Source organism: Pongo pygmaeus, chromosome 15 (genome assembly GCF_028885625.2).
Source record: "Pongo pygmaeus isolate AG05252 chromosome 15, NHGRI_mPonPyg2-v2.0_pri, whole genome shotgun sequence".
Classification (NCBI taxonomy): Eukaryota; Metazoa; Chordata; class Mammalia; order Primates; family Hominidae; genus Pongo; species Pongo pygmaeus.
In genome coordinates, this window is record NC_072388.2 from 102,676,129 (window position 1) to 102,694,287 (window position 18,159).

The 18,159-nt window shown below is 48.2% G+C and overlaps 1 protein-coding gene across 7 annotated transcripts in view; it reads left to right on the forward strand.

Annotated features, from left to right (window-relative positions):
* LOC129013054 (cytochrome c oxidase assembly factor 8) overlaps positions 1-8,397 on the forward strand; it is a 29,109-nt gene extending 20,712 nt beyond the window's left edge. For 3 of the 7 annotated variants that reach the window (XR_010123642.1, XM_063651262.1, XM_054449428.2), the window contains one exon: positions 4,624-4,714. Coding sequence is in view for 5 of the 7 variants with exons in the window: in XM_063651262.1 (XP_063507332.1) it covers positions 4,624-4,641 (18 nt within the window). In the remaining 2 variants the exon portion in view is untranslated. Of the gene's footprint in view, positions 1-4,623; positions 4,715-7,666 lie in introns of those variants that run through there. The other 4 variants (XM_054449424.2, XM_054449423.2, XM_054449425.2 and 1 more) reach the window with 3 other exon arrangements.
* The last annotated feature ends 9,762 nt before the right edge of the window (positions 8,398-18,159 follow it).

Consider the following 18,159-nt stretch of genomic DNA (forward strand, 5'->3'; position numbering starts at 1 on the left):
TGGGCAGGCTGTTAACCCAGGATGCATTGAAGTTAGGGTACATTTCATTCCCGTGTAGCAGTGGCTCACAGTTCCTCCGTAGAATCTGCAGGAGTGTGCATGACGAAACACGTCACTCATTGTGCATGGTATAGATACCTGCCTGGGTCGTAATCACTTGTGAAGAAAATGAGTTATGCTGTGACCTTTAGACACAATTCACATACCATAAAATTCACCCTGCCTTTTTTTTTTTTTTTTTTGAGACGGAGTCTCCTTGTCATGCCCTGCCTAAATTCACCCTTTTAAACTGTATAATTCCATGGCTTTTAGTAGTCACAAGATTGTACAGCTACATCACTAGTTCTGAACATTTTCATCACCTCAAGAAGAAACCCCATACCCAATAGCCAGTCTCAATTCCTGCCTCACCTAACCCTGGCAGCCCACTTGCTATCTCTGGATTTGCCTATTCTGAACATTTTCAGATAAATGGAAACAAACAATATATGGTCTTTTGTGTCTGCCTTTTTTCACTTAAGTTCATAATGTTTTCAAGATTTATATATATTGTCTCATGTATTAGTACTTTGGAGATTTTTTATGGCTGTGTAATATTCTATATGGATATACCATGTTTTGTTTATCCACTTACTAGTTGATGAACATTTGGATTATTTCTCCCCTTTGGCTATTATGAATTATGCTACTGTGAATAATCCTGTATATACCTACAGGTGAATTGCTGAGTTAAGAGTCTTTTTGGCCTGGCGCGGTGGCTCATGCTTGTAATCCCAGCTCTTTGGGAGGCCGAGGTGGGCGGATCACTTGAGGTCAGGAGTTCATGACCAGCCTGGCCAACATGGTGAAACCCCATCTCTACTAAAAATACAAAAAATTAGCTGGGTGTGGTGGCGGGCGCCTGTAATCCCAGCTACTCGGGAGGCTGAAGCAGGAGAATTCACTGGAACCCGGGAGGTGGAGGTTGCAGTGAGCCGAGATTGCGCCATTGCACTCCAGCCTGGGCAACAGAGTGAGACTCCATCTCAAAAAAAAAAAGAGTCTTTTTTCCTCCTGAGACCAAATACCTGGTGTCTTCTCTAATTCCACTTCTCCAGCTCTTCGACACCAGCTATAGGTGTCCAGCAATTCAGTTCAGTTCTGACACTGTCTACTTGGAGTTCATGTCTGATGCCACAGGTTAAAGACCCAGTCCCACAAGATTGCCTCCACTGAGGCAGTCTTTCTCTTTGGATAAATTCCTGTTTAAATCCTTTGCCAGTTGCCAGTCCTGGGCCACTTGTCCCTCTGACTGACAGGCTATAAATCAGACTATGACCCCCTTTGCAGGATTGATAATTTGCTAGAATGGACGACAACATTCAGAAAGGTGCTTTACTTACTCTTAGTGGTTTATTATAAAGCATACAACTCAGGGACAGCCAGATAGCAGAGATGCACGTGGCGAGGTATAGGGGACATGCGGAGCCCCTGTGCCCTCTCTGGGCATGCCACCCTCCCAGCACCTTTTGTTTGTTTGTTTTTTTGAGCAGGGTCTCACTCTGTTGCCCAGGCTGAGTGCAGTGGCATGAACATGACTCACTGCAGCGTCAGCCTCCTGGGCTCAAGCAACCCTCCCTCAGCCCCACAAAGCACTGATAACAGGCATGAGCCACCGTGCCTGGCTTCCTCCCAGCACCTCAATATGTTCAGTAGCCCGGAAGCTCTCTGAACCCCATGGTTTAGGGATTTTTATGGAGGTCTCATGAGGTAGCCATGATTGATTAAATCATTGGCCATTGGTAATTAGCTTAATCTCTACTCCCTCTCCTTTCCCCAAAACTGAAAGTTTTGAGCTTCCAATCAAGGCTTGGTCTTTCTGGCCCCCATCCCGAAGCTGTACAGGAGCCCCCCAGAGCTGCCCCATTCGAACAGGAGCAGCTGCTGTCACCCTTAATCACTCAGGAGATTCTGAGGTTTTAGGAGCTCTGTGCCAGGAACAGGGGACAAAGTCCAAATATCTCTCTATAATGCCACATGGGTCTTATGATAACGAATTCTGTGTTTAACTTTTTCAGGAACTACCAAGCTGTTTTTCAGAGTGGCCTGACCTATTTTTTTATTTCCACCAGCAATGTATGAGAGTTCTAATTTCTCTACATCCTTGTCAACACTTGTTATTGTCTGTGTGTTTAATAATAGCTATCCTAGTGGGCGTGACGTGGCATGCCTTTGTCTTTCTGATTTTCCACTGGTGTTGAGCATCTTGTCATGTGCTTATTGGTTATTCGTGTATCTTTTTTGGAGAAATTCCTGTTTAAATCCTTTGCCCATTTTAAAAGTGGATGATTTGGCCAGGTGCGGTGGCTCACTCCTGTAATCCCAGCACTCTGGGAGGCTGAGGCGGGCGGGTCACGAAGTCAGGAGTTCAAGACCAGTCTGACCAATGTGGTGAAACCCCGTCTCTACTAGAAATACAAAAATTAGCCAGGCATGGTGGTGCATGCCTGTAATCCCAGCTACTCAGGAGGCTGAGGCAGGAGAATCGCTTGAACCCAGGAGGCAGAGGTTGCAGTGAGCCGAGACTGCGCCACTGCACTCCAGCCTGGGTGACAGAGCAAGACTCTGTCTATAAATAAATAGGATGATTTGTCTTTTTGTTGCTGAGATAAAAGAGTTCTTGGCCAGGCGCGGTGGCTCACGCCTGTAATACCAGCACTTTGGGAGGCCAAGGCGGGTGGATCACCTGAGGTTGGGAGTTCGAGACCAGCCTGACCAACATGCAGAAACCCAGCTCTACTAAAACTACAAAAAATTAGCTGGGCGTGGTGGTGCATACCTGTAATCCCAGCTACTCGGGAGGCTGAGGCAGGAGAATTGCTTGAACCTGGCAGGTGGAAGTTGTGGTGAGCCGAGATCGTGCCATTGCACTCCAGCCTGGGCAACAAAAGCGAAACTCCGTCTCAAAAAAAAAAAAAAAAAAGTTATTTACATATTCTCGATACTAGACCCTTATTAGATGGATGATTAGCAAATGTTTTTCTCCTGTTCTATGGGTTTTTTTCTCTCTTTTTTTTTGTTTTTTTGAAACAGTCTCGCTCTGTCGCCAGGCTGGAGTACAGTGGCATGATCTCAGCTCACCGCAACCTCCACCTCCCGGGTTCAAGCAATTCTGCCTCAGTCTCCCGAGTAACTGGGACTACAGATGCACGCCACTACACCCAGCTAATTTTTGTACTTTTAGTAGAGACGGGGTTTCACCATGTTGGCCAGGATGGTCTCGATCTCCTCACCTTGTGATCCGCTTGCCTCGGCCTCCCAAAGTGCTGGGATTACAGGCGTGAGCCACCATGCCCGGCCCGGCCCTTTTTTTTGTTTTTTGTTTTTTTGTTTGTTTTTGGAGACGGAGTTTCTAGCCTGTTGCCCAGGCTAGAGTGCAATGGCACGATCTCGGCTCATTGCAACCTCCACCTCCTGAGTTCAAGCAATTCTCCTACCTCAGACTCCCGAGTAGCTGGGATTACAGGTGCCTGCTACCATGCCCGGCTAATTTTTGTATTTTTAGTAGAGATGGGGTTTCAGCACGTTGGCCAGGCTGGTCTCGAACTCCTGACCTCAGGTGATCCACCACCTCAGCCTCCCAAAGTGCTGAGATTATAGGCGTGAGCCACTGCACCTGGCCCTTTTTTTTTTTTTTTTTTTTTTTTTTTTTTTTACACGAGACAGGGTCTGGCTTTGTTGCCCAGGCTGGAGTGCAGTGGTACGATCATGGCTCACTGCAACCTTGAACTCCTGGGCTCAGGTGACCCTCCTTCCCTGGCCTCTTGAGTAGCTAAGACTACAGGCATGCACCACCGTACCTAGCTAATTTTTTTATTTTTTGGAGAGATGAGGCCTTATTATGTTGCCCAGGCTGGTCTTGAACTCCTGGTCCCAAGTGATCCTCCTGCCTCAGCTTCTCAAGTAGCTGGGACTACAGACATGCACCACCACGCCCAGCTAATTTTTGTATTTTTAGTAGAGATGAGGTTTTACCATGTTGGCCAGAATGGTCTCGATCTCTTGATCTTGTGATCAGCCCAGCCCGGCCTCCCAAAGTGCTGGGATTACAGGCATGAGCTACCACACCTGGCCTTTTTTTTTTTTTTTTTTTTTAAATACGGAGTTTTACTCTTTTGCCCAGGTTGGAGTAAAGTGGCATGATCTGGGCTCATTGTAACCTCTGCCACCCCGCACCCGCCCCCGTATTTTTAGTAGAGATGGGGTTTCACCGTGTTGGCCCAGCTGGTCTCAAACTCCTGACCTTAAGTGATCCTCCTATCTCGGCCTCCCAAAGTGCTGGAATTATAGGCGTGAGCCACTGCACCTAGCCTATTTTGTATTTTTCAGTGTACACATCTTATACGTCTCCTCTCAAATTTATTCCTAAGTCTTTTATTATTTTTGATGCTATCATAAGTAGAATTGTTTTCTTAATTTCATTTTCAGACTGTTAATTGCTAGTGTATAGAAATACAATTGATGTTTGTATATTGGTCTTGTATATATCCTGCAAGCTTGCTGAACTCATTTATTAGCTCTAATAGTTTTTTTGTTTATCCTTTCTCCGTAAGTCTTAATGTTTAAGCTGAAATTAACTTTCAGGTCAGAAAGCAACATTGAATGCAGAAGAAATGGCGGACTTTTACAAGGAATTTTTAAGTAAAAATTTTCAGAAGCACATGTATTATAACAGGTAGGTGTTTACTCTTTTCCTAAAAATTTGAATAGCACATCCCCATTAGGCAGGAGTGTTTTCTTACCTGAATTTAACAACATTCATGTTTATATCAGAGGTAGAAGTTGCAAGACTTTATCAACTTTTTTTTTTTTTTTTGAGACGGAGTCTTGCTCTCTCGCCCAGGCTGGAGTGGCATGATCTCCGCTCACTGCAAGCTCCGCCTCCCAGGTTCACACCATTCTCCTGCCTCAGCCTCCCGAGTAGCTGGGACTACAGGCACCCGCCACCACGCCCAGCTAATTTTTTGTATTTTTAGTAGAGATGGGGTTTCACCGTGTTAGCCAGGATGGTCTCCATCTCCTGACCTCGTGATCTGCCTGCCTCGGCCTCCCAAAGTGCTGGGATTACAGGCGTGAGCCACTGTGCCTGGCCTTTAATTTTTTTTAATATAGACAGTGTCTCACTATGTTGTCCTGTCTAGTCTCAAACTCCTAGCCTCAAGCAATCCTTCCACCTTGGCCTCCTGAAGTGCTGGGATTACAGGCGTGAGCCACCGCGCCCGGCCAGTCAAATTTATTTTTTAAGTGGCTGCAGTGGCTTAAAAAGATGCCACTTTTTTTAGGTCAGGCACGGTGGCTCACGCCTGTAATCCCAGCACTTCAGGAGGCCAAGGTGGGCAGATCACCTGAGGTCGGGAGTTCGAGACCAGCCTGACCAACATGGTGAAACCCCGTCTCCACTAAAAATACAAAATTAGCCGGGCGTGGTGGTGCATGCCTGTAATCCCAGCTGCTTGGGAGGCTGAGTCAGGGGAATCACTTGAACATGGAAGGTGGAGGTTGTGGTGAGCTGAGATCGTGCCATTGCACTCCAGCCTGGGCAATGAGAACAAAACTCTGTCTCAAAAAAAAAAAAAAAAAAAGGGTTCTAGCTGGTTACAGATAATAATGACCTGTATTTACAGGTGAAATTAATAGGACATGATATCTGAGATTTGCTTTAAAATATTTGTAGGTTGGATACAGTGGCTCACACCTGTAATCCCATGACTTTGGGAGGCCAAGGTGGGTAGATCACTTGAGTCCAGGAGTTCAAGACCAGTCTGGGCAACATAGTGAAAGGCTTGAGCTAGGAGGACCACTTGAGCCTGGGAGTTTAAGGCTACAGTGAGCCGAGATCCAGCCACTGCATTCCAGCCTGGATGACAGACAGAGTAAGACCCTGTCTCAATAAATAAATAATTAATTAAAAATTAAAAAAATATATATATATATATATATATAACAGTTAGAGAGTTACAAAGCCTGATGGGCAGGTGAAGCCAGACTTCAACAATGTTGACATGGGCCAGGCACGGTAGCTCACACCTGTAATTCCAGCACTTTGGGAGGCCAAGGCAGACGGATTGCTTGAGCCAAGGAGTTTGAGACCAGCCTGGACAACATGACAAAACCCTGTCTCTACAAAAAATACAAAAATTAGCTGGGTATAGTAGTGTGCGCCTGTAATCCCAGCTACAGGAGGCTGAGGCAGGAGGATCCCTTGAGCCCAGGAGGTGGAGGTTGCAGTGAGCTGAGATCCCGCTACTGCACTCCAGCCTGGGCTGCAGAGTGAGACCCTGTCTAATAAAAAGAGAATGTAGATACAGTCAAAGGCTGGATGGACTCAGTGAGGGACAGTCTGACCTAAAGATTAGTCCTGAAATATCTGGATTCCGTTTCTAAGGTTGTCATGTATTATTCTGAATTAGGTAAGTCATTCAAACAAGCGAGTATAATCTTTCCCTGGTCTTTGGACATGCAGCTTGTTTGCACTGGGCACAGTTTCTGATGGGCTTCATGTTTTCTCTGTGGGACTCGGGTGAAGAGGACCAGCCTTACCCAAGATCAGGCCTTAGAGGAGCCTGGCCCCCACCACCACCTCCTGCCCCTGCCTTCCCCGTGGCAGCAGCAGAAGCGTAGCTTGCTTTTACATGTCATAGAATCAGGTTGTCTGTATTAGTGAAATGGAATATGGCTTTTCCTTGAAGAACTGTAATCCCCATGGGCTACCGGTTTTCTTCTCCTGGAAGTGCTTATTTACTTTGGGCACTGCTCCTCATGACAGCATTGCTTAAGTAGGCGGAGATGTAAAGGTGGTTTGCAGGTGGAGAGGAACTTTCTGTCCTGCCATGCAAAGCTTCCGGAGTGGTCATGGCCCATCACGTCCCTAAAATGCTGCCAGCTCGGGAGGCCTGGGGTTTCCAAGGGCTCTCTTGGATCTTTTAGCAAAAATCGAAGGAGTACTTAAGAGGCTGAGGCAGGAGAATTACTTGAACTCAGGAGGCAGAGGTTGCAATGAGTCAAGATTGTGCCACTGTACTCCAGCCTGGACAACTAAGCAAGATGAAAAAACAAAAAAACAAAAACACCAAAGGAGGGGCCAGGTGCGGTGGCTCACACCTGTAGTCCCAGAACTTTGGGAGGTCGAGGCAGGCGGGTCACGAGGTAAGGAGATCGAGACCATCCTGGCTAACACGGTGAAACCCTGTCTCTACTAAAAAAAAATACAAAAAATTAGCTGGGTGTGGTGGCGGCGCCTGTAGTCCCAGCTACTCGGGAGGCTGAGGCAGGAGAATGGCGTGAACCTGGGAGGTGGAGCTTGCAGTCAGCCGAGATCATGCCACTGCACTCCAGCCTGAGCGACAGACCGAAACTCCGTCTCAAAAAAAAAAAAAACAAAACACCAAAGGAGGATGATGGCGGCCTTCAGAAACAAGGTTAGGGAGGACTCCAGGCGTCGCCAGTGGGCCTCACTCTCAGCCTGAGGAGAGGCAGGCCTCTATGAATAGCTTAGCTTTAACAAGGGCGGGGAAAGGGCAAAGCAGTTGAGGCCTGGTCAGTTGAACTCATCCTGGCCGCTTCTGGGCCAGGGCACCAAGCCTCAGTCCCTGCCACCGTGTCACCTGTGCATCCTGTTTCTCTACAGAGATTGGTACAAGCGCAATTTTACCATCACCTTCTTCATGGGAAAAGTGGCCCTGGAAAGGATTTGGAACAAGCTTAAACAGAAACAAAAGAAGAGGAGCAACTAGGAGTCCACTCTGACCCAGCCAGAGTCCAGGTTTCCACAGGAAGCAGATGGAGCTCCTTTCACAGGGGCTCTGAGAAAAACTGGAACTGATCTCAAGAAGCCCCACATCTTCCTAAGGGGCCCTGTGGCCTGTTTGGGGGCAGGGTAGGTCCTGGGGCACTGTGGGCTGCCTGCCTGCTGATGTGGGCTCTAGGCCAGCTTGTTGTCACGGACATGGTGTCAAACAAAGCCCAAGCACTGGGTGCCCGTTTCCTGTGTTTCGAATTATACCAATTCAAAACAGAACTATTTAAAAATATTGGCCAGGCACGGTGGCTCACACCTGTAATCCCAGCACTTTGGGAGGCCGAGGTGGGTGGATCACTTGAGATCAGGAGTTCAAGATCAGCCTGGACAACATGGCAAAACCCTGTATCTACAAAAAATTAGCTGGGCGTGGTGGCATGCACCTGTAATCCCAGCTGCTCTGGAGGCTGAGGCATGAGACACTTGAACCCAGGAGGCGGAGGTTGCAGTGATCCAAGATCGCACCACTGCACTCCAGCCTGGAAGACCAAGCGAGACTCTGTATCCAAAAATAATAATAATAAATAAAAATATTAATAAAGTTTTACTGGCAAAAAAAAGTCTGCTGACGAGAATGATGTGGAAGCTGACTGCCAAGCGATCGGTGTGCTGGCTGTGGGGTCAGCACCACCCTCACTGTGAGTCGTCAGCTGGTGGGTCCTCAGGGGCTGCATCCTGAATGCAGTGCGGTGTGAGGACATGAAAGCAAATGCAATTTTATTACATGCCAAAAAGTTTAACTTGAATCTTGGTGTTAACTACGTTAGTAGATTCTTCAGTGCTATAAACAAATTAACAAGAAACAGCAGCACTATTTTCCTCTTTTCTTAAACACGAAGGTTAAATGGCCAGGCGTGGTGGCTCATACCTGTAATCCCAACAATTTGGGAGGCCAAGGCAAGCAAATCACTTGAGCTCAGGAGTTCAAACCAGTTTGGGCAACATGGCGAAACCCTGCCTCTACAAAACATGCAAAAATTAGCTGGGCATGGTAGTACGCGCCTGTAGTCCCAGCTACTTTAGAGGCTGAGCTTCGAGGATTGATTGAGCCAGTGAGGTCCAGGCTGCAGTAAGCCAAGATCCCACCACTAGGCAACAGAGCCAGACCCTGTCTCAAATAAAAATTTTAAAAAATAATAAAAAAAGGCCGGGCACACTGGCTCACGCCTGTAATCTCAGCACTTTGGGTGGCCAAAGTGGGTGGATCACCTGAGGTCAGTTCAAGACCAGCCTGGCCAAACATGGTGAAACCCTGTCTACAAAAATTAGCCAGGCATGATGGAGGGTGCCTGTAGTCCCAGCTCCTTGGGAGGCTGAGGCAGGAGAATAGCATGAACCCGGGAGGTGGAGGTTGCAGTGAGCCGAGATCATGCCACTGCACCCCAGCCTGGGCGACAGAGCAATACTTCGTCTCAAAAAAAAAAAAATGTAAATGATTGTGATATGTGTTACTTTTGGTCACAAATAAATTGTAATTAAGATTATTCTGGCTGGGCGCGGTGGCTCACGCCTGTAATCCCAGCACTTTGGGAGGCCGAGGTGGGCAGATCACGAGGTCAGGAGATCGAGACCATCCTGCCCAACATGGTGAAACCCTGTTTCTACTAAAAATGCAAAAATTATCTGGGTGTGGTGGCGTGTGCCTGTAATCCCAGCTACTCGGGAAGCTGAGGCACGAGAATCACTTGAACCCAGCAGGCAGAGGTTGCAGTGAGCCAAGATTGCGCCACTGCGCTCCAGCCTGATGACAGAGCGAGACTCCGTCTCAAAAAAAAAAAAAAAAAAAGATTATTCTAGGCCTGGCACAGTGGCTCACGCCTGTAATCCTAGCACTTTGGGAGGCCAAGTGGGTGGATCACTTGAGGTCGGGAGTTTGAGACCAGCCTGGCCAACATGGTGAAACTTCGTCTCTACTAAAAATATAAAAATTAGCGAGGCGTGGTGGCACATGCCTATAGTCCCAGCTACTTGGGAGGCTGAGGAAGGAGAATTGCTTGAACCTGGGAGGCAGAGGTTGCAGTGAGCTGAGGTAGTACCACTGCACTCCAGCTTGGGTGGCAAAGCAAGACTCCATCTCAAGAAAAAAAAAGATTGGCCTGGCGCAGTGGCTCACGCCTGTAATCTCAGCACTTTGGGAGGCCAAGGCTGGCGGATCATGAGGTGGAGGGATCGAGGCCATCCTGGCCAACATGATGAAACCCCATCTCTACTAAAAATACAAAAATTAGCTGGGCATGTTGGCGTGCGCCTGTAGTCTCAGCTACTCGGGAGGCTGAGGCAGGAGAATCACTTGAACCCGGGAGGCAGAGGTTGCAATGAGCCGAGATCACACCACTGCACTCCAGCCTGGGTGACAAGCAAAACTCTGTCTCCAAAAAAAAAAAAAAAAAAAATTAACCCCAAAATTTGTATGCTCAAGTATTTTTTTAAATTAGGTTAATATAATTGTAACAGCCATATTCAAAGAAAGCATTTCTGTGGGCTTTTAAATATTTACAAAATAAAGCTTATCTCTGTGATGTGGGTTTTTGGCTTTTTTTGTTGTTGTTGTTGTTGTTTTGAGACGGTGTCTTGCTCGTTCACCCAGGCTGGAGTGCAGTGGCGCGATCTCAGCTCACTGCAACCTCTGCCTCCCAGGTGCAAGCGATTCTCCTGTCTCAGCCTCCCAAGTAGCTGGGACTACAGGTACGTGCCAACACACCCAGCTAATTTTTGTATTTTTAGTAGCGACAGGGTTTCACCATATTGGCCAGGATGGTCTTGATCGCTTGACCTCACGACCTGCCCACCTCAGCCTCCCAAAGTGTTGTGATTACAGGCGTGAGCCACCTCGACCAGCCTAGTGATGTGTTTTATACCACTTTTCCCACAAAATGCATGTTTGTTAAAATTCCAAATATTTTAAATATTTTAATTTGGAGTTTAAAAGCAAAATAAAATTGAGTCTCTTTCCCCCACTTTGTGTGTTGGGTGGTGTTTGTAGAAACTGATTTTTTACCTGTTCATATTCACCCAAAAAAAGGAGCTGGATGTGGCTATCAGAAGTTCAGCAGGACTCACGAGGGCTATCTCAGGTCAGTGAAAACAGGATATCTAATGCCTTTTCTTCTTTTTGTTTTGACATGGACTCTCGGTCTGTCACTCAGGCTGGAGTGCAGTGGCATGATCTCTGCTCACTGCAGGCTTCACCTCCTGGGTTCAAGCGATTCTCCTGCCTCAACCTCCAGAGTAGCTGGGATTACAGGCGTGCACCACCACGCCTGGCGAATTTTTGTATTTTTAGTAGAGATGGGGTTTCACCATGTTGGCCAGGCTGGTCTCGAACTCCTGACCTCAGGTGATCTGCCCGCTTCAGCCTCCCGAAGTGCTGGGATTACAGGTGTGAGCCACCGAGCCACCGAGCCCGGCCTTCCTTGTTTTTATTTAATCCTAATGATGTACAGGAAGCTGCACTTGCCTGCAAGCCTCAGCTCCCTTGATGCCATCCCGTAGCTCTGGCAGAGCCCCCAGCAGGGCTCCAGTTGGCGTCAGGTACAGCATTTGCTCTGCACAAATGCTGGAGTTACAATGATTAATAGGAGCATCTTCAAAAAAAACCTCCCCAGGGGAAGGCTGCTGTGTGGGGAGCAACTTTGGGAGCATCTTTGGGAGCTGCAGGTGGAGGACCCAGGCCTGCCCACACATGCTGCTCTTTAAAGGAAGCGGAATTGCATCAGGGCTACGGAGAAGCCTTGCCTTGGGGCAGCAGTGCTACCCTGCTTCGATCTTTTGTGCCTAAGAGGACAAAGCTTGAGAGCTGTTTTCTGACAAGCCCTTTAGTCTGCTTCCAGCACGAGGAAGTGGCTGCTTCCAAGCCTTTGTGCCTCGGGCACACGCTGAGCCTTCCGCCCCCAGCAGAGGGGTGAGCCACAGAAGGCCGTTTGTTCTGTACATTTGCAAGGAGTATTTTAGACTTCTGATTAATGGGGAAACCATGCAACTCCTGGCAGATTGTATGACAGTTTTCTGTTTGCTGATTTTTTTATTTTTATTTTTGCTACCAGCATTTTTTCTGGTTTTTTTGTTTGTTTGTTTAAAAAAAAAAAAAAAAAAGCAACAAGGCCGGGTGCAGTGGCTCACGCCTGTAATCCCAGCACTTTGGCGTGACCTCTGCATGAGGTCAGGAGTTCGAGACCAGCCTGGCCAGCATGGTGAAACCCCGCCTCTACTAAAAATACAAAAATTAGCTGGGCCATGGTGGCGCGCACCTGTAACCCCATCTACTCAGGAGACTGAGGTAGGAGAATCTGACCCCAGGAGGCAGAGGTTGCAGTGAGTCGAGATCGTACCACTGCACTCCTGCCTGGGCATCAGAGCGAGACTCCGTCTTAAAACACAAACAAACAAAAAACAGAAACAAAAATAGCTCTATTCTGCTAACATTTTTAAAGTTAAAATTGTAACTGTGTCTGGTTAGGAAATCGGAGCAGCATAGGAAGGAGTAGATGACAAAGGAATAGGCTTCCTTTCTAAATCCATAATTAATTTTCCTGAAGGTGAGGCTGGAGGTTCCTGTTCTGAAAGCCCCCTAATTGGGAGGCAGCCAGTAGAGTTTGGGGTCTGGGTGCTGCTGGCATTTTCCTCCCTGTGGCCCACTGGGTTTGCCTTCCCAGAGTCTTACTAGATTCCCTCTCAGGCTCCTCCATGCTTGCGTTATTTTTTTGCCTTTTAACATAGATCCCTTCTGAACTGTGTGCTACAGCGCCTTCATTCCTTTCCAGAGTATTTTCCTCTTGTGGTGCGTGCTCTGCAGTGGGTCAGCTTTTGTTGTGGATGGCTGAGAGCGAGGCTGAGCCACCCCTGCCTCCTGGTGGATGTGGGCCACACCCTTCCAGCCGGTCCCACCTGCTGACCAGCTGTTCTGGCTGCTCCCTCATCTATAGGCTGCAAGCATTTGAAGGGAGGAGATGTGGGGAATGGTTAAAATCTGTCAACGTTTATTCAGCCAAGAAATATTGAGCACCTGCTCTGCTGGGCACAAGGGCCCTGATGTTGGTAGTTCATTGTTGCTCCCCCTGCACAGACTAGCAGGATTTAAAGTAAGAGAAAAAAGCCAGTCACATAATGTAGACCCCACCAGAATGTTTTACAGAATCAGCTGATCTGACTCACGTTTACATTCCCAGTTAATCATAGATTTTAATTATATTCTTTTTTGAGACGGAATCTCACTCTGTCACCAGGCTGGAGTGCAGTGGTGCGATCTTGGCTTACTGCAACCTCCACCCACCGGGTTCAAGCGATTCTTCTACCTCAGCCTCCCGAGTAGCTGGGACTACAGGTGCGCGCTACCACCACCAGCTAATTTTTGTGTTTTTAGTAGACAGTGTTTCACCATATGGGCCAGGCTGGTCTCAAACTCCTGACCTCATGATCCGCCTGCCTCCCAAAGTGCTGGGATTACAGGCGTGAGCCACCGCGCCCGGCCTATTCTAAACTTTCAATTGCAGAAGCCTGTCTACTCACAAGGCTCAGCAATTACATCTGAGTGCTCATTAATAAAAATGATTTCTTGCTATGTCACAATGAAAGCACTGTGAAATTAATAGCCAAGTTTTAAGAGATGAAATTTCTTTTTTTTTTGAAACAGGGTCTCACTCTGTCCCCCAAGCTGGAGTACAGTGGCGCACTGTCTGCTCACTGCAACCTCTGCCTCCCAGGTTCAAGCGATCCTCCTGCCTCAGCCTCCTGAGTAACTGGGAGTACAGGCGCTGGCCACCACACCAAGCTAATTTTTATACTTTTTGTAGAGACGGTTTCACTATGTTGCCCAGGCTGGTCTCGAATTCCTGGGCTTAAGCGATCTTCCCGCCTCATCCTCTCAAAATGCTGGGATTACAGGCATGAGCCACTGCTCCCGGCCAAGACATGAAATTTCAAGTAGGGATGTACATACAATTACAGGAGCCCTTCAAATCACCTGTCATACTCCATACCTGGCCTCATCTATCTGGAGCCTCAGGTGTAGCCTAGAGTGCCCTCACAACCACTCCCCACTCCACAAAGACACGGCTCGCCTATGAAACCACAGAGTCTCCCCTGGCTGGACAGGTGCTCCTGGTCTGTGCCCCTCAGTGCTCTGGACAAGCCTCAGTGATTTACAGAACTCTGGCCGGGTTTGGTGGCTCATGCCTGTAATCCCAACACTTTGGGAGACTGAGGCAGGTGGATCACCTGAGGTCAGGAGTTGGAGACCAGCCTGGCCAGCATGGTGAAACCCCATCTCTACTAAAAATACAAAAATTAGCCAGGCGTGGTGGTGGGTACCTGTAATCCCAGCTACTTGGGTGGCTGAGGCAGGAGAATCGCTTGAACCTGGGAGCCAGAGGTGGTAGTGAGCTGAGGAGATTGCGCCACTGCACTCCAGCCTGGGAAACAGAGAGAGACTCTGTCTCAAAAAAAAAAAAAAAAAAAAGCCTGGAACAGTGACTCATGCCTGTAATCCCAATACTTTGGGAGGTCAATGCGGGCAGATCACAAAGTCAAGAGAGCGAGACCATCCTGGCCAACATGGTGAAACCCTGTCTCTACTAAAAATACAAAAATTAGCTGGGTGTGGTGGCGCACATCTGTAGTCACAGCTACTCGGGAGGCTGAGGCAGAAGAATCGCTTGAATCCGGGAGGTGGAGTTTGCAGTGAGCCTTGATCGAGCCACTGCACTCCAGCCTGGCGACGAGCGAGACTCCATCTCAAAAAAAAAAAAAAGAGTCTGGACGCGGTGGCCCACGCCCGTTATCCCCGCACTTTGGGAGGCCAAGGTGGTCAGATCACCTGAGGGCGGGAGTTCGAGACTAGCCTGACCAACATGGAGAAACCCCATCTCTACTAAAAATACAAAAAATTAGCCAGGCGTGGTGATGCATGTTTGTAATCCCAGCTACTCAGAGGCTGAGGTAGGAGAATTGTTTGAACCCGAGAGGCGGAGGTTGCGGTGAGCCAAGATTGCACCATTGCACTCTAGCCTGGGCAACAAGAGCAAAACTCCATCTCAACAAAAAAAAAAAAAGAAAAGAAAAGAAAAATTCTAGATTTACAGAACCCACTCGGCCGTCCTGTCATTGGTGATGTGTCAGCCTCTCCACACACACCAGCATCTGCCTAGTGGGGGTGAGTCATACTCATCTCTGGTATCCAGGAGCCTCCCACTTGGAGCACTTGCTCAATGAATAAATGCAGAGGCTCATGGGAAGAGAAGTGTAGTGAGGATAGACTTTTGCCTGGCATTTCTGGGGCCCAGCCCTCCCCATTCGGTGCCCATGTAGCTCTAGAAAGGCCAAAGCCACCTCCTCTACAGAGTTGGGCACACTAGCCAGCATAGCTGGCCAAAGCTAGCCTGGGCCTTCCCCGAGCAGTGAGGAAAAAAGACCCAGCACTTTCTTCCCAGGGGGTTCTGAAGTCAAGGGTGTGAGTCTGGTAGTGATCCTGCCCAAGGATGAAGTCAACTCTGCAGAGCAGAGCTGAGAAATGGAAAGAGGAAGATTCCAGACAGGAAGGGTGGAGTGGATCCAGCCATGCCTGGGGCCTCAGATCACCCTCCAACTTTGAGGTATTTGCTTGAAATTTGATTCAAATTTATTTACCTGCACCCCAGAAGCCTGACTGACCCAGATTACCTCAAATAGCACATGCCCAGAGCGGCTTCTGAGGTCTCAGTTCTTGGGGTGGGGGTAGTAAAGGGGGTGGTATGATCCGAGTACATTTCAATCAACATCCAGTTGGCTCTGAGTCCCAGGGTCCACCTGAAACCAAGCCAGGCTGGCAGAGGCCATGAGCCCCTCTGGGCCTGACCATCAGAGGCATCCCCAGTTGATTTCAAACAGCCTGAGACACCCTCTGGCAAGGGAGTGTGGGCGCCAGGAGTCTGTAATGAGATAATCACACAGTGAGAAGGAGAGGTCATCCCAGTAAGCGCCTGGGGGGCTTGGGATGCTGGCACAGTGCAAGAGGCCTGTCCCTCGGGGATTCTCAGCGAATGAGCCTTGTCACTTGAAAATGAATGTGCCATTGTAAAGAACTCAGGCGGGGGCAGTGGTTCATGACTGTAATCCCAGCACTTTGGGAGGCCGAGGCAAGCAGATCACTTGAGGTCAGGACTTCCAGACAATCCTGGCCAACATGGTGAAACCCCTTCTCTACTAAAACTACACAAAAATGGCTGGGGGCGGTGGCTCACGCCTGTAATCCCAGCACTTTGGGAGGCCGAGGCAGGTGGATCACCTGAGGTCAGGAGTTCGAGACCATCCTGGCCAACATGGTGAAACCCCATCTCTACTAATAATACAAAAAATTAGCTGGGCATGATGGCAGGCGCCTGTAATCCCAGCTACTCGGGAGGCTGAGGCAGGAGAATCACTTAAACCCGGGAGGCAGAGGTTGCAGTGAGCCGAGATCGTGCCATTGCACTCCAGCCTGGGCGACGAGCGAAATTCCATTTCAAAAAACGAAAAACAAAAAAATTAACTGGGCGTGGTGGCTCGTGCCCATAATCCCAGCTACTTGGGAGGCTGGGATGAGAGAATCTCTTGAACCCCGAGACGGTGGTTTCCATGAGCTGAGATCGCACCACTCCACTCCAGCCTGGGCGGCTGAGTGAGACTCCATCTCAAAACAAAAACAAACAAACAAAAAATTAGCCAGACGTGGTAGTGGACACCTGTGGTCTCAGCTCCTGGGGAGGCTGAGGCATGAGAATCACTTGAACCCAGGAGGCGGAGGTTGCAGTGAGCCGAGAACTCACCATTGCACTCCAGTCTGGGTGACAGAGTGATATCCTGTCTCAAAAAAAAACAAAAACAAAAACAAAAAACTGATGCCATTACACACCTGTTAGAATGGCTGCTGACATACAAAACATTGACTGCTGGGTGAGGTGTCAAAGCTCCAGCATCAGAAAGTGGTCCACTCGAGGGTTGGTAAGAAAAATTTACTGGCGACAGTATAGGTTTGAAAAAGGAACGTTTGGCCTGATGTGGTGGCTCAGGCCCGTATGTAATTCCAACATTATGGGAGGCCGAGGCAGGCGGATCACTTGAGGTCAGGAGTTCCAGACCAGCCTGGCCAACATGGCGAAACTCTGTCTCTATTAAAAATACAAAAATTAGCTAGGCGTGGTGGTGGGCGCCTGTAATCCCAGCTACTCAGGGGGCTGAGGCAGGAGAATCGCTTGAACCCAGGAGGTGGAAGTTGCAGTGAATGGAGATCGCATCACTACACTCCAGCCTGGGTGACAGCAAGACTCTGTCTCAAAAAAAAAAAAAAAAAAAGAAAAGAAAAAGGAAGGTTTTATCGGAAAGAAAGAACACTGAAGAAGAGGGCATCAAGGTGCCTCAGTAACAGAGGACCGAGTGAGCCTCGGTGGATTTTTCCTTAGGGGCATTTACGGACGTTAAGGTGGGAGCTTAAGGGTAATTTGAACCATAGTAGCGATGTATGATAAATAGTTACATTTGTAGACATTTGGTGCCTTAATGTCAGCAAGGGTTGCACAGTGAGTTTTGACATGCATGCATTCTGGAGAGCTATAGAAATTCTAGTTACTTAGAAATTTTGGGGAAAAGGCCAGGCACAGTGGCTCATGCCTGTAATCCCAGCACTTTGGGAGGCCTAGGCAGGTGGATCACCTGAGGTCAGGAATTCGAGACCAGCCTGGCCAACATGATGAAACCCTATCTCTACTAAAAATACAAAAAATTAGCCGGGCATGGTGGTGAGTGCCTGTAATCCCAGCTACTCAGGAGGCCGAGGCAGGACAATCACTTGAACCCGGGAGATGGAGGTTGCAGTGAGTCGAGATTGTGCCATTGCACTCCAGCCTGTCTCAAAAAAATAAAATTTTAAAAAGAAATTTTGGGGAAAGAAACCTAGGAGCAGATCCCTGCTTTAGATAATAGGGAAGCCTAATTACTTTTGAATTCCTCAGATAAGGAGTTTTGTTTCTGGATGGCCTTCCTGATGATCACCACCAGGTGATCTTTGCTCTCCAAACACCACCAAATGCAGGTGAGGATGGAGCAACAGGAACGCTCGTTCATTGCTGGTGGGAATGCAAAATGGCACAGCCACTGTAGAAGAGTTTGGCAGTTTCTTACAAAATTAAACATACTCTTATCACGCATTCTAGCAATCATGCTCCTAGGTATTTATGCAAACGAATTGAAAACTTATTATTATTATTATTTTTTTCTTGAGACGGAGTCTAGCTCTGTCGCCCAGGCTGGAGTGCAGTGGTGGGATCTTGGCTCACTGCAAGCTCAGCCTCCTGGGTTCACACCATTCTCCTGCC